Source organism: Anser anser (assembly GCF_964211835.1).
Source record: "Anser anser genome assembly, chromosome: 8".
NCBI lineage: Eukaryota > Metazoa > Chordata > Aves > Anseriformes > Anatidae > Anser > Anser anser.
In genome coordinates, this window is record NC_139728.1 from 6515929 (window position 1) to 6539624 (window position 23696).

The window sequence follows — 23696 nt, forward strand, 5'->3', positions numbered from 1 at the left end:
AGTCTATAGGTCTGCTTGCCTTGAAAGTTGCTCAAGTGCAATCATCGCCTAACTTGATTTACAACAGGAGTGGCACCGTTCTGTGTAAGGTCACGGTTAGCTGACATTCACCACAAAGGAATTTGCACACTGGACAAGACTAAATTCTACAAAGCTGAGCCTGTGAACTCTTCTGCTCATTACATACCATTGTTTGAATTCAAACATACAGCATATAGTAGTTCCTTATGGGGAAGGCATAGATATTCACCTGTTCAGTCTCCTATTGCTATGCTCGACTTTGATATTAAATCATAGAAGATCAAAGTTTGCCTTGGATTTGGGTCAGAAAAAGTCCGCAGAGAACTCAAACGGCACATATTCTGAATTTCATCTACATGTGACATTGCAAATAGAACACTACAAAATGTACCATATGCGGCCACACCAGGATTCTGACTTCTGACGTGAGTAACCGGTCAGTTATCCGAACAGCGTTACACAGGGGAAGGGGAAAAAAGCTTTCTGGAGGATCTGAAACGAAACCTCTCTGAACAGGACTGCCATTAGCACTACAGGTGAAGAAGCACCCTAGGACATACTCTCCTATTAGCCAGGGAGGAGATGGTAGCTGCCATTCTGACACATGTCAGCATCAGCGTTGAGCAGGGAAGCAGTGATGCGGATACCAGCATGTGCTCCCACCACTGTTTGCTCTCACTGCATTTTACAGTTGGAGTCAATTGACAGTCACCACACGAGGGAATTCATGCTCTGGGCAAACCATTATCCTACTGAGGTGACCATGTGGAACTGCACAAGGAGGGTGGAACAGCACTTTACATGCTGTTACCGTAGTCGTGAAGAGATTGTTGGATGCTGCTTCCCTTCAGCAGCTTTGGGTTGCCTGAAAGGAGTTACCTAAAGGGAAGAAGCATGAAGCCGCTATTGCTTGTGAACAAGGAAATGAGGATAAAAAAAACAGAAATATTGACTTGAGTTTGAAACAACCTTTTTACACAGTATTCAAAAACCTGCTCAGGCTGGTTCTGCACATCCTTTTCAAGGCTCAGACAAAACCCTTTGGAAACAGTACTTGGTATTTATACATTAGCATTAAATCCCCAAATCTGGGCATTCTTTATCACTATGTGTCTCATATATAGATACTTTAAAGTGGTGCTGAATATTAAGTATCATAATTTGGAAGCACGGGAAAAAAATAACATCTGCTGTAACCTGAAATACCAGAAGTAGGCCTTTTCATTCCGTGCCAGTCAGCAAAATAAGAACATATGTGCAGAATGCATTTCACATACATGGCAATGACATTCACAAAATATTCAGCTTACAGTTTCTCCTTTTGACCAGTTGTACTCTTGACCATTCAAACGACTGCTTCCAATTATTCTAACACTAACTCCTAAGCAAATTCAAGCAACAGACAAACAAGGCAAAAATGAGCAGCTATAGGAATATTTCACTGGTACTCTAGTAACATACCTGAGAGTCTTTAAAGTCTTTTAAGTCTTTTAGACAGCAACACAGTTGATAAGCTATATATTAAACTGTTTTTATAAGTTTATGCCTCTGCTTAACTTCAGTACTGTAAATAATTCCATTTAAATAAGTTTCAGTGGTATCAAAACAAGGAAGTTAAAGAGAGGCACAAATGTTTCCAGGGCCAGGGTTATAGCATGTGGATGCAAGTTGGAAGAAGAATGAGGAACTTTAATTTTTTTTTTCAGGGTTCCGCTGTATTGTAGTATGCTCCATGGAGCTACACAAGGCTTTACCCAACTACTACAGCAAGCCATCACAAGATTAAGAATAGAAAGAAACCTTCACCTCCAAGTTTTCTTGCTTTTGTCAGTTAATACTAGTAGCATGCGAACTTTAAAAGATATACTTAGCATATTTCAGGCCTGGGTTTTCTTAAGCCCAAGTGATATTCAGAAAGCCATGTGTCCGTTGTCTCAGAGAACATGCTCACCGTGTACCGCAGAGGAAGCACCAGCACAGCAGAGAACACGGTGAGCAACTGAACATGTCAAGTTCCTCCCTGAATCTGCTTAAAATATTTTTCTCCAAAATAAAAAAGTAAGAGATAATACGGGGAGAAGAATAAAACTGTATGTACTGCTTATGGCAAGTAATTTTAACTCCCCATTGTTCAGTTCGCAAAATATTTCCTCAGTTGTTTGGAAAATTATTTACTCCATTGGCCATAATCCCAGAAGCTGTTTAACAACGTCCATTGGACGACACCTAAAACTCTAGCTTGTTCTCTTTAGTCTTGTGCTTCAGCATTCATTGTTTAGTATCCAAGTCATAGTTTTGTATCTCTTGGGCAGACGTGAAGTTTTAAGTAAAAAGTTATTGACAAAGGCTTGAGAAACACAATTTTTTTTTCCTACTGGTATCTATTTGCTTTTCAGTTTGAACTGAAAAAAGTTCTCCTCTCTAACTTTAAACCCAAGATATTTCATGTCTTTAAAGATTTTTCAATGAAACTAAAAGTTTCATCATAACATTTTTCAAGAGAATTAACGAGGAAAGAAAGGTCACCTCAGTACACAGAAACATAGGTATTTTTCTTCTTAACCTAGCAGCGCAGTAGCTGCCAAGCATAGGGCCCAGGCCTCGCCCCCTCCTGCCTCAGAGGCTCCCAGGCCCCACAGAGGCACAGGGAAGAGCTGGGGACAGCCTGGAGCATAAAGGAGGACCTCAAGGGCCAGGATCGCGTCTCAGCATTTCCTCCTGAAGCAACTTTAACAAGCTCCTTCAGTGCTGACCTGAGGGTAGAGGTGAAAGGCCCCTAGCTGCCCAAAGGAGCCATGAAGAGAGGCAGAACTGACCAAAGCATGAAGCCATGAAGTTCTCCAGTTCTTACCTAAAGTCTGCCTTGCCCAGCCATCACCAGGCAGCCCTAGGGACACCTAGGGACAGTTCCAGAGCACACAGACAGACAGGGCTACAAACACACTAAGGTACAACCCAGCCCTGAGGGGCTGCAGGGCCACAGGGCCCAGCTTAGATGGCACCCAGGCTGTGGGCAGTGAGGGCCAGCTGGGCCTGCTCAGGCCCTGGCAGTACCTGGGCCTGGCAGTTGGGTGGCACCCCATAGCCCACGTATACCCTCCTTTTTCTCATGTTCAGTAGCCCAGTACAGTCTGTGAAGAGATATAGATCTTTACTGGTGTATGAAATTTGCCCTAATCCATAGTTACCCCTCACAACATCTCCGATCAACGTAGCAGCGAAAGGGGGACACAGCAGACATTTCTCTCTGAGAAGAGTTGGTGAAAGAGACAGAGATATGACTCAGGAGTGCTTCATTTTCTACTTTCTACCACTGCGAAGCTTTTATTTTTATCCTAAGGAAGGGACAAAAAAAAAAAAAAAAAGGACAATAAAGGTTGTGTGAGGAAAGCAGCTGGGTATAAGGTATGTTCAGTTGTGGGATTTATACCTGATTAAGGGTCTGTCATAAACACATGTGTTGTGCTGATGAGACTGCCTGTGGGATCATGCACAGACTTCAGTTGTGCAAAATTATACAAAAGAAACAGCAATGTTCAAATATACTGGAAAAAAAAAAGTAAAAAAAAAAAAAAAAAAAGAAACTGGAGGATTTGACCTACTTGAAGTAAAAAGTATTTGCAATAAAATGTTTAATTTAATGTCAAAACTCTTCAGAGGCTAAAAAGAGAGGCCCCTCAAGTCTAGTTACTGGAGAATCTGCTTCCAAAAATCATTTTTCACTGCTACTTTTCTGTCCTAAAATACAACAAAAAACAAAAAACAACAACAACAAAATATATAAATTAATCAAAACAAACAAAAAAACTTTGGACATTTTTAGAACTCTTCTGAAGTGAATCTGAGCTCTGCAAAGTTCTTTTTTTTTTTTCCATTTTGAAATAGGTTCAAGGACAAAACCAAACTTTTGAGGCTTCTAGATTTAGACTGTTGCATTTATAATGCAATTGGACAAAAAGATGTCAGGATCTGGATGCTATTTATAAATGATCTGAGCACTCCAAGCTAAATAGTCTTCTAATGCCTCTGTTTTAGCAGTAAGTTGTGATTTTGAGAGCTTGTTGATTTGAGTCCATGCACAACAATAGCAGTGGTTTTAAATTAGAAACACTAATTTCTGATTACTGTGTATGTTTAGTGTCATTACTGTGACAGGTTAAATAGCAGAAGAAATCTACTCACTTGGAACAATTCTATTATTGCTGTACTTAGAAAGCACTCCTGGGTGGATGTTAACCTCTCTCTAATAGTTCATAAAGAACAGCAGCATTTATAACTTCTTAATTTGTTCCAGCATGATTCACAAAAAATGTATCTGTCCAAGGGTTTGATTATTAAGAAAAGCTTTGACCAAATAGGGTAAAAAATTACTTCAGCTTAAGTAATTAATTAAGGCTTATCCATGTACAGGAGACAAGGCATCTTTAAATAAAAAAGCAGAAAGAAAGCAGTAGTTTCTTTAAGACTGATATTCAGAGCCTCAATGGTGCAGCATTTTATATCACATATGCTAGCAGGCACATAAAAGGCATGCAGTCCCATTCATGTACTTTACAGTATCCATTTACCTTTCTTTTCAAAAGCCTACTTCTTACCAAGTCAAATAATACTGCAGTGGAAAACTAGAAAATAAAATGTGAGGTATAGTCTATCACTTGTGGCTGCAGCCTGACCAGTAATTATATGAGTATCTTTGCAGATGAAAAATATTCACCTCTGAGCTGCCAAGTTGGTTACTTTCTAAACTTATCTTACCTCCCCTGCTGACACAACATGCATGTCTCCTTATTATGACGCCATATGTATCTGTTTGGTAAATTTAATTAGCAGCTATATCATAGTAAGATACAATATTAATATATAGTTGGCATTCTTGGTTTTCCTGATGACAAATTTTATTTTACTGGTGTTGGGTAACATTTTGTTATTTTGCTTAGATAATTATTCCTGAAAATTTATTGTTACAGATTGTTCCCTACTGCATCTCAGTCATAGCATCAAGTTATATGTGGTCACAGAAGGCTACTTGGTCATTTACACTCTGGTAAGTCCAAACTCCAAAAGGAAATTGGTGAAATCAGGTTTCATAGGATGATAAGCTACCACATTTCTCTCAGTGACTGCTTATATTTGTAATTTGATAACCATTTGTTAGATTGTTCCTTCTTTTATTATTTATTTGTTCTATGCATGAGTCTCACAGATTCAAAATACTATGCATCTGGTCAGACTCAGAAATCTATAAAAAAGCGTGTAACTGAGATGCAAAAGGGAAACATATCTAACTTTTATTTGCTACCACTAAAATAATTATTGTCAGTATTTTTATTCTCAGTGTGTTAAGTCCAATTTGAAAAGAGGGCAAACCAGAAAATAACACTGATTTTTGTCAAGCTAAATTAGGCCTTTAGTCTAGCTCTCTGTTCCTAGCAGTAGCAAATACAAAAATTTCAAAGGATGCTTGCTCGCAATCCCATTTCCAAAAACAGAAGCACACTTGATCCAGAACTGAGTGCAGCCAAGAAGCTATCATTTCCAATATTTATCATATTAGTAAAAATAGAATTGAATGCATTTAATGTCATTTGTTATGATTAAAACTATTTGCAGTGTGGAACACTCTTACAGAAACATGCAAGCCATGAATTCAATGATTGCAGTAAGTTTGGTTTTCTGGGTATTACAGGAAAAGCTAGCAAAATAATCTGTACATGTAGATGTTTCAAGGACTACTCTTTTTTGGTCCAAAGCTATGAAAAAGAAAAAGCGTATGAAAGTACAAAATCATAACCTAAAAACTGCTTTGGAAAAATGTCTTACTTCAGAGAAGCAACAAAACAGAAATTATGACAACTGATTTTGCTGGAATGTGTAAGCCTGGAGAGTTGCTTCCTATAGGTTTGAATGACTTAAATAGATATGAAAGTACTGGTTATGTGAAGGCAAGACAAGGATATGTATCTAGGTATGTGTCGAGATGAGTCTGTGTCAAGTGAGAAGCGCAGAAGAATTGTTCAACATTGCAGAATAACTGAATAAAGTCTCCAACACTATAGTAGCTTCTGGAAATTCCAGTAGTATAATTTGTGTCCTGTATTTGGGTGAAGGAGAAAGAAATATTTTGAAGTCAATTTAATGCATGTGCCAGGTGCTTGGATTAGCAGCTCTGAAGAATGAAATCCAAAGCACAGAGCGGCATGGCTGTCCTATACATTCTGTCTTGTTCTGAAGGTTATGCTTTCTTTAGAGACAAGAGAGTAATTTAGTCTCTATGTTCATTCAGCTCCTGGCTCAAAGCCCGTGGAATCAGGGAGAGAATATTCACCAATTTCAGTCTGCTTTGGTGTCAGCCTTCTGTCATTTGACCTGGTCCTGAAAACCTTTTCTCTGGCAAATAATTCTTAGTCAGATGTTCTAGGACTGCACAAATTGACTTCTATTTCGAGACCAGGAGTGCAAAGAAATGCTGCATCTAGATGTATCCACTAGAAAGATCCCCAACACATTTCTCACTTCTGACAAGTGAAAACCTAGGTTTGTCTTGCATTCTCTCAAATCTTGTCTGAAATTATTCCTTACTTTTCTTTCTTGTATAATGCTGCCCTTTCAACATTTACTCTCTTAGTGCAGGAAACAGATATTCTTACCTTGTAAAAAATCTTAGATTGGCTAATGCAGCTACTCACACCAATCAGAGCCCTATGTGCAGGATCATCTCCAAACAAACAATAGCACTGTTAAGAAAAGCAAACCTTACTATCACTAATCAGACTAGGAAATGTAAAATTGTCCTGGTTGCAGTTCAATCGGTGACAATTTTACCATTGACTTCATTGGAGCTTGTATTTCACCAGGAGTATTTAATTATTTTTTTCTAATTTGAATCAGAATAAAAAAGCAGCACATGGACAATAATTTAGACTAGAAATATGTCTGTAAGTATTAAATCAGGGGGAGAAGGAATCCAACTTATTAAAGAATGCAGTGATTTACAAAAGGAAAATTATAGTACATAAGTTTTCTCATGGCTCTAAACACCAACAACTTCTTTACCAATTTTAATAATTAATGTTTGTAAAATTTTCCTGTGGACAACAAGGGGAAACCACATTATGGCTGTGATATGAATAATCACTTTGCTACGTTTCCTTTCTTTCTGCAGTAATAAATACACATAAGGCTTGGTTTAAGAATTTCACAATATACTTAAATTTCTGATCAAGCTGATTTGAATTAAGTCCTCCATGCTAACATTTTTCAATAGAACTTTACAACAGACTATAAAAGTGTTGTTTAAACAATACTTCCCATAATTGCCACCAATAAATGATACCTTTTTATTGCCGTTAGAACACTCTTGGTTACCAGTTTCCAGAGGTCGCTGCAGTAATCTGTATGTAACTTTGTGTTATGTTGTTAATAACTGTATGGTTTTCTTTTTAGAATTCAGAAACTGGAAGAGTTTAAGAAAACATGCAAAATGCTGAGGATACATGTAAGTGAAATATTTAATGTCCATCATTCATAAAAGTTACATTGTTTACATAGGGTTCATTAGTATATAATAAAAATGTCATCTTAATGAAAGATTTTCTGGCAAGTCTTTTATATGTTAATTTGTTTAACATATGCTTTGGCTATACAGCTAAATAGGAATATATTTTTAAAAAATCTTTCTGCAAATAGTTGCTTAACAGTTACAAAACCTCATTACTAATAATTGATTATTTTTACACTTGCTTGTCAGCTTGTAAAAATCATCTGTGATTGGACTGGGAATCTTAGGAGCATCTATTTGTTACGTACTTGCTCATTGCATAGTGACCATGTAAACAGCTCAGGGAACCACAAATTATATCCATGTATTCTAAAAGTCATTGAGAATTTTACATTCTGCTTATGTTATCTTATACTGATGAAGAATTTGGGGATTCTTTTATTGTTGATGCTGATGGGAATTTTTAAAAAACATGTCAGTTTTATACAACAAGTTAAAAAACTAAAAAGTAAACTCCAAATGAAATAATTTTATGCTGTGCAACAGTATTGCTACCTCATTCTTTTTTGATTTTATATATATAACACATCGGAACTGCACTGTACTGCTTCTTTTCAAAAGAAAAGTTTAAATTAGTTGGAACAATTAGCTATGTGTTTACATAAAGTTAACTATGTTTGCATCAAATAAAATGTTTATTAATGAAAGCTATTATACAAGAAACATCAAAGAGAAATTCATCATACAGAAATGTACACTATATGTGACAGATGGAAAAGTGCATGCAGATTTGTCTTGTTTAAAAAAAAAAAGAATTCAGAAACAATAGTACTAAGGTTACTGGGTTTTGATTCCTATGATCTTGAATGAGTGAAAAGTTCTCTTTGAATTTACAAAAATCCATTTAACAGATATGACTAGTACACATTAGCAAGCAAGTGGAATGAATGCACTCAGATTTTATTTTACAGGTACTTGTGCTTGACAAATGTGATATTTTGAAAGAAAAGTTTTCTTCAAATATGGACTGGGTAGATTGCTGCCAGGTTGCTCTGGTTTTATACATAGTTTCTCTAAGTTTGTTTTTAATACCACACAATTTGTTGAAGCCTTCAGTTCTGTTAATTAGACACCATAAAATAACATATGTTTTGTTAACATTCAGGAAATGACATCAAGTCTTTTATTTTTATTTTTTGGCTCAATAGATTTTTAAATGTATGATTATCATAACCTAATATTGTCTTTGTCTTCACTGCAGTGGATTTCCGATCAAACTTTTCCCCTTCTTTTAATACTTTAGGGAATTTTCAAACGTCGGGATGTTTGGCTGTAATGCCCCATGATTTGTTCTCCCTGAAAGAAATCATAGTGACAATTTATTAAACTACAGAGCAACCTGGCTTTTCGGGGTCTGCAATTCTATTTTGTGTTCAATATACCTAGCATTAAATCTTGATTCATTTCATCATATTATTTAGGTTATATTTGTCATGCAATAACTTTAGCTACTAGTTCTCTGGCTTTTTTAGAAGTCTACGACAGGGTTTCAATATCAAATCAGTGGGGCATTACTTTGCATGTTCAAAAAGGGGGGTTAAGAGGCTAAAATCTAAATTGCACCAGCAGTAGCATATACATTGAATATGAAGAAATTGAAAACCTAAGAAGGAACCATATTTTAGAATAGTTAAAAGGGCGTGTTTCCATGTTTAGTACCAATTGTTCACAGAGACCGTAAAAGCAAAGAGACACACTGGAACATGTAGGCTTTAAATTAAAACAAAATAATAATAATAATTAAAAAATAAAAATAAAAAACTGATGGGAAATAATACTCCTTAGATTCAAAATGGTTTATTCACACAAATTTAATAGGATATATCACAATTGTTTGGTCCATAAATATTTAGGGGAAATAGTTTCTATACAATGCATTTATCAATAAACAAAGAAACATGGACAATTTTGCTAGACCACTTACTGTACTATAAACACGAAGCTCAATATATAAGATTATTGGATTTATCAACTATATCTGAAAGAGTGCACAACTGCTTTCTATGACATGTTTGTCCCCTCTAACAGGATACACCATAAAAAGAGTTTCAGAAATAAGAGGTAAAACAGTACAAAACTAGTGAGGTGTCAAAAGGGCTTAAAACAGTTAATTTAACAAACAACACATATATCCTGATTTTTCACAAACTTACTCCCAAGGTATATCATAAGGCACATAGTAGAACTGAGTTTTAATTAGTCTACTTAATAAAGTAGATCTCTAGTACCATATATTGTTCTGTCAAAGAACAAAATTTATAAGTATCAATATTTTTTACCTGTAAAAGTGTATTAATAAAGATCTCAGCCTTACCAAGGTTGTTTGGTCTGGTTAGTGGTAAATGCCCATAAGATAATAGAAATAGGAAAAGTCAAGATTTAATATCCTTAGAAGATGATAACCATACTTGCTAAATATATAATGGCAAACACACCTTTCTTCTATTACAGTGTTAACATCTCTTCCATCATCTTTTTTTTAAAAATAAGCTACTTTTCTGTGCTAATTTTCTAAAAACCCTGAGCAAAAATTACAATAATGCACTTTAATGTGGGCAGTGAACTGTCAATATGTAACCACACATTTATACAGCCAAAAAGGACACCTTTAAAATATATTAAATAGCCACTTTGACCACCAAAAAGGAGATTTGATGGTGTCTAAAAAGTGGGGTATATGTGCAAAGTTATTCTTAACAATCCACTAAAAGCAAGACATAGATCTTGACTGTTTTTTGTTCGTTTTGTTTCTGAGACTCTCCACAATCTAATTGGTGTTCAACTACAATAAAAGGATACAAATGAACATTCACCACTGCCCAGACCATTCAGACTTTTAGCTTAAATAAAATTAAAAAGAGAAAGATCACTATTGTAAACTAAGAAATGTATTCAGATCAGCATCCACAAGGCTTCTGAGTTTATCTGTTTTAAAATTATTCACTGCCAATTCCCAATTTTGTAAGAATTTTTGCTTTTTTTTCCGTTTATACAAAGTTTAAAAAGTTAAAGTATATGTTAAAGATAGTAATGAACTAAAGATTTTAAGTTCCTGTGTTAAACAAAGAGTCTGATACAATCTCAGGAAACATCTAAAGTAAATTCAAAATAGCAATGAATAAATTGTACTAAAATCATATTCCTTAAAACGTCTTAATAAATTATATTTTGCTTATTTCCATTTTCCCTGAAAAAGTATGATTTATCAAAAACTGGTTTTAACCGTACATGTGCGTATGCGTCCTTGGAAATCATTTTTGTGCTCACTAAAGAGGCTGTTTGCTTTAATAGCATGGCATCGAGGCCGTGTAGCAAACTGCATTCTTTTTTTTTTTTTTTAAGTCCAAATCAGTGCTGTGTGACCGATTGCAGAGAAAAATGAAAAACCCTCCCTGTGCAATTCTTCAGATCAGTGGGACTCCCAGCCTGAGTTGTCACTCTGCTGTTATTACTTCAATACTGCCCTTAGAGCAGTGAGCTCACTCTGGAGGGTGTTCCCCGCATCTCGCCTCCTGCCCGTACGGACGGCGAAGTCAGAGACTCGCAGCAGCACCCCCACGCGCGGGCTGGGGCTCGCTCTGCAGCCCTCCACCAGCTTTCAGCGGTGGCCAAGGACGTCCCAGCTGGGTGAAGAACTGCCGGAGGGGTGTTTGGCTGTCCCAGTGAGACACCCCAGTGCTCAGCGGGGTCAGGCTTGTGACCAATGCGTAAGCAAAAAGCACTGGGTCTTGCGGTCTGACTAGTCCAATAATTAATTTAATTCGTTTTGCATTTATTTTTCTACATTAAAAAAAGAAATCATACAAAATTTGTAGATGCATTATAAAAATAAAATGAAATTTTGTGTTCTTAAATGCCAGAAGTGAACATACAATCCTGAAGCAGCATTCTTTTGGCTATAATTAAACTGATTTTTGTCTGGTTATCAAGGAGGGAAAAGAAACTTCTGCTTTTGTTGTTAGTTTTTTTGTTTGGTTGGTTGGTTTTTGTGTTTGTTTTTTTCTTTTTTTTTGTTGTAGTAGTAGTAATCTTTTTTTCAAGATTCTGGAAATAAGTAACATACAATTTTAAGAGGCACTTATTGGAATGATTCATAACCTTCTCTTCAGTTGTCTGATGAATTAAAAAAATTTGAGTACAATTTATCAACAATAAATCTTCATTTATTATAGCAACATATTACTTCAAACTCATTTGCCAAGTGGCTGCAGATGCTACACATCAAGCTGTTTATTTTCCCAAATATTTTGTGGGTTTGTTATTTTGTATTTTTTTTAAAAAGGCTTGAAATTAATAAAAATTATAATAATAATAATAATAATAATAAAGAAGAAGAGTAAGATTAAAAAAAAAAAAAGGAAATGTTAGAAAAGGTTCGTTAAGGTAGTTTGTGAGGGGCTCCCGGATTCGTGGCTGTCCAAGTTAGAGGTCACTGATGTCACTACAGTGATAGTGGGATTGGTCAGGTCTGTTAAAGTGGTCGCAGTGCCGGGTGGAGTGAGTGCGCCGCTGTCTGCTGAGGGCGGTGCCGGAAGCGAGGTGCCATCAGCTTTATCGACACCCCCATTCTCCTGCCGCAAAAGGTTCCTTCTGAATTTGGCTCTCGCGTTTTGAAACCAAACCTGCAAACCAATCCCAATTGATTTCTTTACCGATGCTTGTTTGTGTTTGTTTGTCTTTGTTCTTGCTTTTACGTAATTGTCCTGCCGATTGATTTGTGTGGCAAATCGCCCAAGTCGCTCTACAGCTTCGCTCGCTACTGGTGGTCCTGACTACAACACGCGGGAGGGCCCGGCGCCACGGTGCTCACTGGAACGCGGCAGCCCAGCCTGCAGACCTCGTGGGGCAGCCTTGGAAAAAACCTGCTCGCTCACACACCCGAGGGGAGCAACTTCTAGATGGCCACATGGTGCTTTCTTGGGTTGGAGAGGTTTGGGGTCAAGACTCACAACAGAGGTCAAGGCAAAGGGTGAATGAGCAGATCTTTGCCAAGGCTTGAAATTTATCTCAATCCTTTTAAAAGGCTGATGAGAAAGGGAGGGAGGGGTGATTACACCATCCCTGTCGTACAGATTGTTGATACGGGTCACCTAGTCTTTCTGTTCCGTAAGGTTCACTGAAAATGGTTTAGGTGGTATGTAACACAGACGAGCAATCGCCGCTAATAGATTCTCCTTCTATCTCGATTGCTGCCCTTCTTTGGCACTCTGCATGTAACGCATCCCTCGCTTTAACTTCGCTGAGCTAGCACGCACCTTTATGGGGATTTTTATTAACGTCGTCTGCTGGGCGCTTTCGCAGAGAGGTAACTTTTTACTACGGAGGCCCTTAGTGATAACAGGGAACAGGCTGGTCCTGGAGATCATAGCGGTCAAAGCTTCCCTTCTGTTACTGGGGGATCGGCTCACTGAGGGGCCACATTCAATGCGTCACAGGAGCCCAAAGGCTTCACCCAGTGTGTGTAAAATGAGTAGGTTCGCTACCTCTCTCCTTAGTAAGGCCACCACAAAGAGACTACAGATCCCAGGGTATCTCCTGAGTTGGTAGGCTGCGGAGGCTGTTTCCTCGTCTTGAGGATGCAGCTACTTACAAATCGTGTTGCAGTGTTTGGCTGCCTTTGGGTGATAAGGCACATATTTGGCACTCTTGCTGTGTAACACCAAACCCCTCTGAAAACCCACTAGGGACGCAGCTAATAAAAGTATTTGTATATATATCGCTCTCGTTACGCATATGGGAAATGCTATCGGCTGGCAGGGGTAGGGGAAAATGTTGGCAAGCCTGTGATGGTGGCTTCTTACCTGCAGAACTCTCTTGGTCAGGCCTGTTTTCTGGGCAAGCTGCTTGAGGTCCTTGGCATCTGGGTTGTGGTTGATAGCAAAGTAGGACTTCATGGTACGAAGCTGGTGGTGTTTGAAGGAGGTGCGCATGCGCTTTGTCTTCTGGGATGGGGGATAAGGCTGCTGGTCTCTGTCCAGGTGATCTGCCTCATTCTCGTTACAACCTGGGCAATGAACAAAGGAAACAAGGAGTTAGTGGCCATGCACCACGTAGGATAAACGAATCAAGGCAAAAATCATCGTGCATGTACTATTTGGAAGGAAGCAAGTGAGGAAGGAAGAGCTAACGTGGTGCAAGAATAAGTACAGATGTGATAATTAAATGAGACAAAAAAAGATCAAGAAGATGACCTTTTCCTATTCTTAAAACATGCTATGTCTCCCGGGCCTTTACCTACTAAGGGCAGACTTAGAAAGTTATCTCTCCTTTGGCATTTATTTTCAAACAAGTCTATTCCCTGTGGTGATGGTTTTGCTTTGGGCATCCAAAGAGTCATTTGAAATCTCATTCAGATTTTGAAACCTCACTCACTGAAACACTCTTAGCTCGAGAGGAGAATAAAGGTCAAGCCAGCATTCTGAGTGTTCCTGAGCTTTCCCCCAAATCACAAGCACCTACAAAAAAAGATGTGTAGCAGGAAGGTTTGTTATGACAGTTGATCAGGAAAGCATAAAATCTGGACTTTTTTGCTGCTAAAATGAATGCTTTTGGACTCTGCCTGGGAGTTCATGTGAACTGCTTAGAGACTTTGCTCTGTAAAGCATCTCCAGAAAGCGGCTGTGTCGGGGCTTGATTCAGGCCCTCGGTCTCAATCCCAATCCGCAGTAGCTCTTCGCTGGTCCTGATCTGTGACATTTCTACAAGCAAACAAACACTGGCTCCAAAGTGTAAGAGTTTCCCTGATTTCTCTGACTCAGGATTTTCAAAGTGTCTCTAAAAGGTGACTTTGTTCCAGATTACAGTTTTATGGGTGTGACTTGCACACTAGAGTTGCAGCTCTTCAGGGACTGTGGCATCATCATCTCACCCTGGGGAACGAGGTGATAGTACTGGCAAAAAAAAAAGAAGGAAAACCACCTGTATTCTTCTTTTTGGCTTAAAAGCAATTGGGTTACTTTCAGGATCCCATTTTGTAAAAATAGCTCAGTCACACAGGAGAGAATTGATGATGTAATCGTGGTAGAGCATATTAATTAAAAAACAACTTTAAAGAACAGCTAATTAAAAATATTTCAGGATGTGTGTAAACTAGATCAAGTTTCATTAGTTGCTCATTTGAATTTTTGTACTGCTCTCAAACAGTGGATTATTTACTAGGCCAAGTAGATCCCGGTTTCTCCAAAAAAAGAGGAGAGAAGGAGAGGAATCACACAATACAGAGACTGATGTTGACAGTGCTAAAAACAGAGGCAAAACAACTCAAAACCACGAGAAAATAAAAAGCTTCTTGAAGGTGCCTTCTCTTTTGAATTATAAGACGAGTCAACAAGAACAGATGCTGGTAAGACAACACTTTGACAGAAAATCAGGTGAATAGTTAATTATAGCTAGGTTTGCTTCTGGGCTTGGTAGGAAGTATATCTGCACTTTCAAACAAAGTGAGCTGACACTTCTGAAAATACCAGGGGTTGAAATTTGCCTTGAAAACAATTTCAGACCAGATTTGGATTGTATTTACTCCTTGTTTTCACAAGCAATCACACTGCCTTCAGTTAAGGCGTGTGGGCAGTAACTCGTACGCTGACATAAATCAGATTACCAGCATTCAGTCCTTGAGTTTTACTTCAGACAGTTGCAAGCTGCTTGCTTGTTTGCTTTGCTTTTCTTCCCCTCCGGTCGCTCACGTTTGCAGCAGCAAAGCGAACTTCCTCGGGCTCCTCTGTCCTGCTTCCTGCCTTTGGCTCTGTGGTCTGCTTTTCTGTCCCTCTTTTGTTTGATTGACTTTGGCTCTCATTTCCACGAGAAAACGGGAGCGGGGCTCAAAGCATCCTCAGACAAGCCTAGCTAATGCCATGCTAAGGTCAGTCTCTGCTTTCCGCGGGTGGAGCCGTGCTGCGTGGCTTTGCCGCGGAGCAGTGCGGAGCTTTACGCTGCTGCCCGGGGAGCTAGGGGGAAGCGAAAAATCGGGCAAGACATTGTTGCTCATTTCATTGCCACGGGATCACGGGGCTGTGAATTTAATTTTGCTTTGGAAAGAGCTACAACAGTTCGCTTTTTATTGCCAAGAATTTTTCACATGTATACTGTGAAATAAAGTAAACAGCTCTTTCAGCAACAGCTGTGTAAAATATTTTCCTAGGGAAATCTTCTTCACCATCCCATTTCTATATCCTGTTGGCTGTAAGTCAACACGGTTTCCCTCAAAATACGTATTAATTCTGTGATAGAAGAGGTAATATGAGAAAGCTTTGAATGTTTTAAGTACTTTTGAATACTTTCTCCCATTTTGTCACATTGCTTCCAGGCACCCCACCAGTAGGAACGGCTTTTACCTCGGAACATTTCGAGTTATTTATCGGTGCGTTCCCGCTTCACAGCCGGGGAGCTGCGAGGCAGCGATCAAAGCGCTGAACAGAACAGAGCCCAGGGAGGCTGCTGTGCATCCGGAGGCAGAATCCGCTCCCTTCTGGCCCCGAGCTCCGCTCCCCGGGACAAAAGGAGCGCGGGGCCGGGGGCGCTGGCACACGCACGCGTTTCCACGCGCGGCCGGATGGGGACGGCGGCTCGGTGGCACTGACCCGAGCCCGGCTCGCTCCCCCGGGGGGAAACTCTCTCCACATCGCCCCGGACGACCTGGGCTTCCCCTTCCCCTCTGGGTGTTAGCGGGGGGGCTCTGAGCAAACCGGGGGCGACGGGAGCGAGCCTTTGGTGGCCGCCCCTGGGCACCCGCTCGGCCGCGGGGAGGCTGCGCCGCGCCGGGGGCTGCGGGGAGCGGGGGCTCGGCCGGGCCGGGCCGGGCCACAGGGGGCTGCGAGCCGGGCCGGGGGAGGCAGGAGCCGCCCCCAGCGCCCCGGGGTGCGGGGCTGAGCCCCTGTCCCCTGCGGGGCCGTGCCCGGGGGCCGCCCGCCCGCTGGAAGCGGTGCCCTGCTCGGCCTTGCGGGGCCGGGGCCGTGAGCGGGGGGCGGCGGCCGCCGAGCGTTCGGAGACTTTGGTGTTTCGGGAGAAACGGTTTCGGCTCCCGCTGCTCGTTTCGGGAAGGGCAGAGCCTCCTGTTCCTCCCCCTGCAGCTGGAGCGCGGAGGGGCGGTGGGCTGCAGTCGTTTGCGCCGGCTGCGCGGCTTGGCTGCAAGCTGTGTTTTGTCGAGAGCGTGTGTCAGCGCTGGACACGGCTAGGTAATGCCTTAAACGACTGCATAAAAGCGGTACGGCCCGACCAGGTCACAGTTCTCGGCCAGCTAAAGGGAGTCCAAAGCATCAGATTAAAGCGGCTTTTTTGTTTGTTTGTTTTGTTTTTAATTCCGCGAGATCTCGATGAAGTGAGCTACATTTTTATCGTGAGCAGTGGGTTTTAATCCCGTTTTGGAGTCGGCGAAACAACTGACATCCCCCGCTGGTGTAACGAAGGAGACTTTTAGGACTAGCGCACGAAAACTCTGACAGCGCCTGCAAATAATGCCTCTCTCGAGTCCTGACCTGAAGCTTAGGGGGTGTTTTGTCATATCCACAGCTTTTCATTTTTCCCTAATTTCCGATCCTAATCCTGACGAGAAGCTGTCCCTAAATGTTTCTGTTTAAGGGGGATTTTTAGAGGATGTGGGTGAGGGAGGGAGAACCGGAGGCATAGGCCCCCCCCCCCCCTTAGCAGCCGGGACTGAGCGAGCCCTGGCTGTGCTACAGGTCCCCTTTTCTTTAGCAGCTTTCAGCATTGATTGGAAACCGCTCCGGAGCCAGGGATTCCGATGTCATCTTCAATTAACAAGGAACAATTAGCGCCGTGATTGCCCTGGCTCTGAGGCCCGCGGCTCCGAGGCGATGCAGCAGCTCCCGGCCCGCCAGGAGGAGCCGCGCAGGGGCCCCCAGTGGCAGCGAGCGGCTTTGGGGCGGAGGGAGGCAGGGAGGGAGGCAGGGAGGCTGGGATGGAGGCCGGAGGGAGGCAGGGAGGCAGGGAAGGAGGCCGGAGGGAGGCAGGGAGGCCGCAGCCCGCGCGCGTCCCTCTCCCTGCGCTCGCTGCAAGCATTTTGGGGTCGAGAGCTGCGTAATTGGGGTTAGCCCTCTCTGCTTTCTTCTCCCGCCTGGTGAACCCCCGCCTGAAGCGCCTGGCCACCACAAACGCCCCGCCGCCGGCCGCCAGCACTGTCTCTAGACACGGTTTGGGGACTTAAAGTGGCTGGAGTTAGGGGGGATTTAAGACAGAGCACCACTCGCTCCCTGCCTTCCCTTAAGAGAGCAGAGCCCGTTCTCGTTAATTACATTTGTTAAGGCTTAGTTGCAGGGAACAACATTTATTCGTTGGCCTCTTGTGCAGCTCGGTTGTTTATGTGCCAGTAAAACGGCACTGTTAGCCTGAAGAGTTCATTGCTATGGGTTGCCTATCTTTATTGAGTGCCTGCATACTCCATTGACGCCGTAGGAGCCATGCACTGACTTTTCTCTAAAATTATTTTTTCTGATCTTTTTGGGTACTTTTAATTTGAGGTCTAAATGACGAAGTGGTTTTTGTTCATAAAATACAGATTATGGGACCGCTATCTCTGAAGTTCCTATGGAGAAAGAACTCTGCGGTGTTTGTCAGGGTTTTGTTTTGTTTTGTTTTTGTCTTTACCCTGGGAAGTGGCTAAGTTTGGGTGCTTGACATTAATAGGCAAAGACAGCCCTTGAGGAGGGCTGCTGCTAGCTTTCCCGCAAACCCTGCAGCCCTCAGAGGGCTGTTTGTTTGATTTCCCAGTGGTTAAGCAAGATTTGGCCTGCCTGGGTCCCTCGCGCACTGCCTAGCCGAGGGGAAGCCCGAGCGAGCCCTTGGCGGAGGGGCAGGAGAGCTCAGAGTGTGTTTCCCACCTGAGTTGTAGTTGACGATGTCCACTCCTAGGGCAGGGCTCTTTCTTTTCCTGGGCCTCCCCTTCTGGACCGTGCCGGTGCCGTTGAAGTAAGGCAGCGCCAGCCCTCCGCTCTTGGCTGCCAGCTCAGTGTAGCTCAGCTGAGGGGGGTATTCTCCTTGCAAAAGGGACTCGAAGTGGGCCCTGCAGTAAACCAGGTTGTCCTTCATGCCAAAGTGATCGCCCGTGGTCAGAGTCTTGTTGCAGGTGGTGCAGGTGAAGCAGCTCAGGTGATACACCGACTCCCTGGCTCTCATGACCATTTCGGAGGCCGAGATCCCAAGGTGGCAGCGGGCACATCTCTGCACGGAGAACCTTCTGAGGGAAACGGAGAAGTGGGCATCAACTAGAAGAGCAGGGGAAGGCCGCCCCCGCCGCTGCCCACCCGCCTCCTTCCCGGCCGGGGGGGTCGGCGGGGAGCCCCCGGCCCCGGCTGCTCGGAGCAGCGCCTGGGGCTGTTTTCCGCCGGGTGGCCCCGTTCCCTTGGGCGTGCAGAAGCTGCCCCACCGCCAGTGAGCGCAGATAGGGGCGGATGGGGCCCCCAAAAGCTCCCCCTGCTTTTAGGGCCGAGGAAGGGGCTCTGCGCTGCGGGGCTCGGCAGCCGCGCTCCTCGGCTCCCCAGCGGCGGAAAACCGGCAGGCAGCGGGCGGGGGGAAACTTTTGTTGGCCCTTGGCTGCCTTCGCTGGGGCTACCCCGGGGCACGGCTCCTGTGGGGCTCGTGTGCCCCACGCCCCCCCGGCCACCCGTACGGGTTCGGCACGGGGGAGGCTGCTGAGGGGGGACAGGGGCGTGCGGTCAGGGAACCGCCGGCCGCAAAAAGCCGCCTTCGCAAGCCCGTGTGGAACTAAAGCGCGTCTCGCGTGGAAATGCCTTGTGAGGGGCTGCGGTTTTGCTCGCTGTACCTGTAGTAATCCTCCTTGCAGTAAATACTGCCGTCCTTGGCAAAGCAGGTGAGCTCTGACTCCAAAGCCAGTTTACATTCACAGCACTTAAGACACCTGAGGTGCCACTGTTTGTCCACAGCCAGCAGGTAATATCTGTCGGAGATCTTCCCTCCGCAGCCGGCGCACAGGGCGGGCTTCTCGGGGCTCAGGGGGGGCATGTTCTGCAAGACAACCGCGCCGCGACCGCGGGTCAGGCGGGGCCGGGACGCTCCCCGCGACCCCCCAGCACTGGCACGGGGCTTCGGCTGCCGGCTGCACCCCTCTAACCCTCCCCCAGCAGCCTCACGGCTTTTGGACATGCGGAGGCAACTGCTTAGGCCTCAGAAAGGGAAGCGGAGCCGGTTCTTCCCCGAGTTTGGCAAGTTACGCCTGGAGCTTCCCCGTCGCTTTCGCCTGTGAATCGGGGCGCTCCGGGGGAGCGGCGTTTTCAGGCAGGACGGCACCGCTCTGCCGCGCCGCAACTTCGGGGCACGGGTGCGCGCTCGCACCAGTTCTCCCGTCAGTTTTCCCCCCTGCTCCAAGCAGCCCCGAGCCCGTCTCTGGAGGAGAACGGGCCGTTTACAAGCGGAGCTGGGGAGAGGAGACAGGTGGACGGTGCAAAGAGCAGCGAGCGCGCAGCCCCTGGCCGGGTTTCGCCGACAACCAGCGTCTTTTCGCCGAGCAACTGGTGCGGGTTGCCGGGGCCGGGCGCCCCGGGAGGAGCCGGATCCGCACAAAGGGGCACGGAGCAGCCGCCGCCACAAAAGCTCCGCCGCGGAGCCCGGGGCTGCTCTCGCTGGGAGAGTACCGGGGAAAACGGGCCCCCAACACCTCCCGCTGCGGCCAGAAGTGGTGAAAAGCGGCAACTCCGCGATCATTTTCCGACCCGAAGTTGTGCTGCGCGCCCCTTTCTTACAGCGATCGGAAAGGCGAGTGGGATTCACATTGCAAATCCTCCCGCAACAAAGCGGGGGCTTTTTTAGGAGAGAAGGGGGAGACCCCAGGCCCCGAAGCGGCGGCGCAGGCTCCGGGCCGTTACTTTGTGCCCGGTCCTTGCGGGGCCGCAGAAGCCCTACAAGTGGGCGGGGGGGGGCACAGGGCGCCGCGGGACCCCCCCGCTGCCGCCCCAAAGGGGGCGGGCGGGCATCGCGCTCGGGGAGAGCCCCCTCTCTGCCAGCCCCCCGCTTGGGGCCAGAAACGGTGAGGAAAAGCGAGCAGCCGGGGGTTGCGGGGTTTCGTTTGGGAGGTGCGAGCAGCGCGGAAAGCGGAGCACACATCGGACGGGGCACGGCCACCGCAGCGCTGCTGCTCGCAGCGCCCCTAACAGCGACCCCAAATACTCCCCCCGTGCCCCGGAGAGCACACCCGGCAGCGTGTGGGGGACAAATGGCTAAGTGAGCCCGGCCCGGCCCGGCACGGCACGGCACGGCACCAGGCCTTACGGCTGGCTGGCCGGGAACAGTTTCTACCAGCGCAGGGTTGCGGGGAAGGGGCAGGGGGGGCAGCGCCTTTGGCTGCCCCAAGCCGGGGCTGTCCCGTGGGGGCCCACGCTTGCAGGACCCCTCTCGAGCGGGGCCAGCTCCCTTCTTACCGTTTCTCGGCCGTTCATCTGTCCCCCTTTGGCCAGGCGGGACTCGGTCTTGGATCGCCTCTCCATCTCCTCCATGATTCCTTGGATATGGCCTCCGGAGATCCCGTGGAAAAGCATGGCTGGGGGACGGAAAGGACAAGTATTTTCTTCTGCTCTGCACCCCACTATTTCCATATACAGACCCCAGAGTCTTTAGATCATCCAAAAGGTTTACACCGAGGCGCACAGCGCAGGGAGGGAGGTTGCAATAGGAGCTTCTCTTTGCACAAGCACCGAGGGCTTCCTGAAGATGTGCAGAAAACAAACAAGGGGGAGAAAATGTGATAATAATTAATTAAAAAAATAAAATAACAAAAAGCGAGCTAAAGGATCTGTTACTGTTCTGGAGAGCCGGGGCTCCTGTCTGGAGAGACTTGGACCTGGGGCAGTAGAAGCGCTCGGGAAAGGCTATAGTTTTGAATACAAAGAAAGCAAAAAGAAGTGCTATTTTCAGCAGTCCCTGGTTGCTTTAAAGTTCCCAGTGCCTGTAGGTTGGATTTGGGACTGCTGCTTTCCGGAGCTCTGTCCAATTTGTTAAGAGACTAAAGCCAGCCCATTTTTGATAATTTAGTAGGAGGAGTTCTCTCCCTTGAGCTGCCACTGATTTTTATTCAGACAACAAAGACCTGTCATACTCCTCTCAACCCCTAGTGATGGGCAAGCCGTGACAAACACCGCGGCCGGGCTGGGGGTGGGCTGGGGTGGGCTGGGGTGGGCTTTGTCGCCTCCCCCAAACCCGGAGCCCCGCGGGCTGGCGGCGCCCGGCGAGGGGCCGGGCCGGGCAAAGGGGTACGGCTCTGTGCCCGGGGTGGGGAAGGGAAGGGAAGGGAAGGGAAGGGAAGGGAAGGGAAGGGAAGGGAAGGGAAGGGAAGGGAAGGGAAGGGAAGGGAAGGGAAGGGAAGGGAAGGGAAGGGAAGGGAAGGGAAGGGAAGGGAAGGGAAGGGAAGGGAAGGGAAGGGAAGGGAAGGGAAGGGAAGGGAAGGGAAGGGAAGGGAAGGGAAGGGAAGGGAAGGCCCCCACCCCCACCCCCGCCGCGGTCTCGTCCCTGGGCCGCTCCCCGGCTGCCGGCTGCGAGCGCTGGTTGCGCGCAGGGGTCCGGGCGATGCATTCCTTCCTGGCTAATCTCTCTCCCTGCTCCCCCTCCCCTCCTCTCCCCTTTTTCCTACTTACTTTTCACACCACTCTTCCTTGCCTTTCTCTGGAACAGCTGCCGGCTGTTTCCTGACACCTCGATCCCCACTGAAGGATCTTCCTGGCGGCAGCTCTGCGCTCCTCGCTCCCTGGGGGACGCTCCACACCAAGCCCGAGCGCGACTAGTGAAACAAGTACCCCAGCCCCCACTTCCTTTCCACAGCATCCCAGAGACATCCTCAGGGGCTCCTCGAGTCACCTCTTCCATGTAACCCAAGATCCAGGCAGCCCGTTTCCTCCCTTCTCTTTCCCCCTAAGTAGCTAAAATTAATGTTATTTGCAGATTGAATGTTGCTACATTCCTCCGAGTGCCAGAATACAGCTCATAAAACACAATTTCACACAAAGATGAAGTCAATCAAGTGAAATAAGCCGGGATTTTTTTTTCTCTGTTGGCACACTAGACCCTGGACAGCAGGGCTGCTATTTACTGTAAGTAATGTAATTAGCCCTTTTGGATGGAAATCAATGTGTTGTATGCGTGTGTGTGTTTTAATAAGAGAGTAATAGCTATAAAACCGACGAGACTCAAAGGGGTAAGGGAATCTCCTTAAAACGGGTAGATGCCGCCACAAGCCCGAGGCTCCTGCAGACCACTCACGGTCAAGAAAAAAAAAAAAAAAGGAAAAAAAAGAAAGGAAAGAAAGGAAGAGAGAGGAAGAAAGAGAGAGGAAGAAAGAGAGAGGAAGAAAGAGAGAGAAGGAAATCAAGAAAGAGAGAAGGGAAGAAAGAAGGGAAGAAAGAAGGGAAGAAAGAAGGGAAGAAAAACAAAAAGAAATGAAGGAAGGAAGGAAGAGAGAGAGAAAGACAGAAAGGAAGAATTAAAGGAAGAGAAAGAAAGGAATAAAAAAAAAAAAAAAGAGAAAAAGAAAAACCTGCGTGTGGGGAAGGAGGAGGGAGAGAGAGGCTTTCCTTGGAGAAAACAAGTCAATTAGCACAACAAGGCGTCAGGAAAAAATACCCGGGGTGGCTCCGTCCGGGCTGCGGGGGCTGCTCGCCCGGGCCCCCCTCGCCCGCTGAGCCCAGGCGCGGGGCCGAGGCGGCTGCGAGGGGCTGCGCGACCCGGGGCCGGCCGGAGGGGCAGGGGGCTCGGGCAGGGCCGGGCAGGGGGCGGCCGGCTCCTCGGGGGGCCGTAACCCCCCGGCGGGACAGGAGCGTGTGCCAGCTGCTCGCTGCTACCTGCCGCTGCCCGCAGAGCCGAAAAAGCTCAGCTCGGGACGCTTTGGGTTGAGCGGTTGCAAGAAAATCCCCTCCCGGCCGTCCTGCCGGGGCTGCCTGCCCCTGCCCCGCAGCCTCGGGCGGCTCCGCTCCGGCGTGTGCAGGGCACGGGCACCCCAAAGCGGCCCGGGGCACCCCAAAGCCGGCCCGAGCCCTCTCCCGGGGCAGGCGCAGGGGCTGCCAGCCCCCGGCAGGCCGGGCTGTGGGTGCCCAGCCCTACCTGAGCCCCGCGGCGCCGCTAGGAATAATCGGGCAGGCTCGTACCAAAAGTCAGGAGTGAG

General features: G+C 45.8%; 1 protein-coding gene across 11 annotated transcripts; it reads right to left on the reverse strand.

Moving 5' to 3' along the window:
- Positions 1-7150: 7150 nt before the first annotated feature.
- LHX9 (LIM homeobox 9) lies at positions 7151-23663 on the reverse strand. 11 transcript variants are annotated; one of them, XM_083846265.1, is made up of 7 exons: positions 22177-23663; positions 21182-21250; positions 20968-21086; positions 19356-19558; positions 18415-18767; positions 13381-13583; positions 8883-12201 (listed from the first exon to the last, which is right to left on the reverse strand). In XM_083846265.1, exons 1-7 carry the CDS (start codon positions 22403-22405, stop codon positions 11944-11946), a joined length of 1434 nt encoding a protein of 477 aa, XP_083702391.1. In that variant the 5' UTR covers positions 22406-23663; the 3' UTR covers positions 8883-11943. The 11 variants fall into 11 exon arrangements, with proteins under 11 accessions (XP_083702395.1, XP_083702393.1, XP_083702391.1 ...); XM_083846266.1 differs by lacking the exon at positions 22177-23663 and adding an exon at positions 21387-21616 and having other exon boundaries at positions 18415-18770; XM_083846274.1 differs by lacking the exon at positions 22177-23663 and adding an exon at positions 21346-21616 and having other exon boundaries at positions 18415-18770.
- Between the last annotated feature and the right edge of the window lie 33 nt (positions 23664-23696).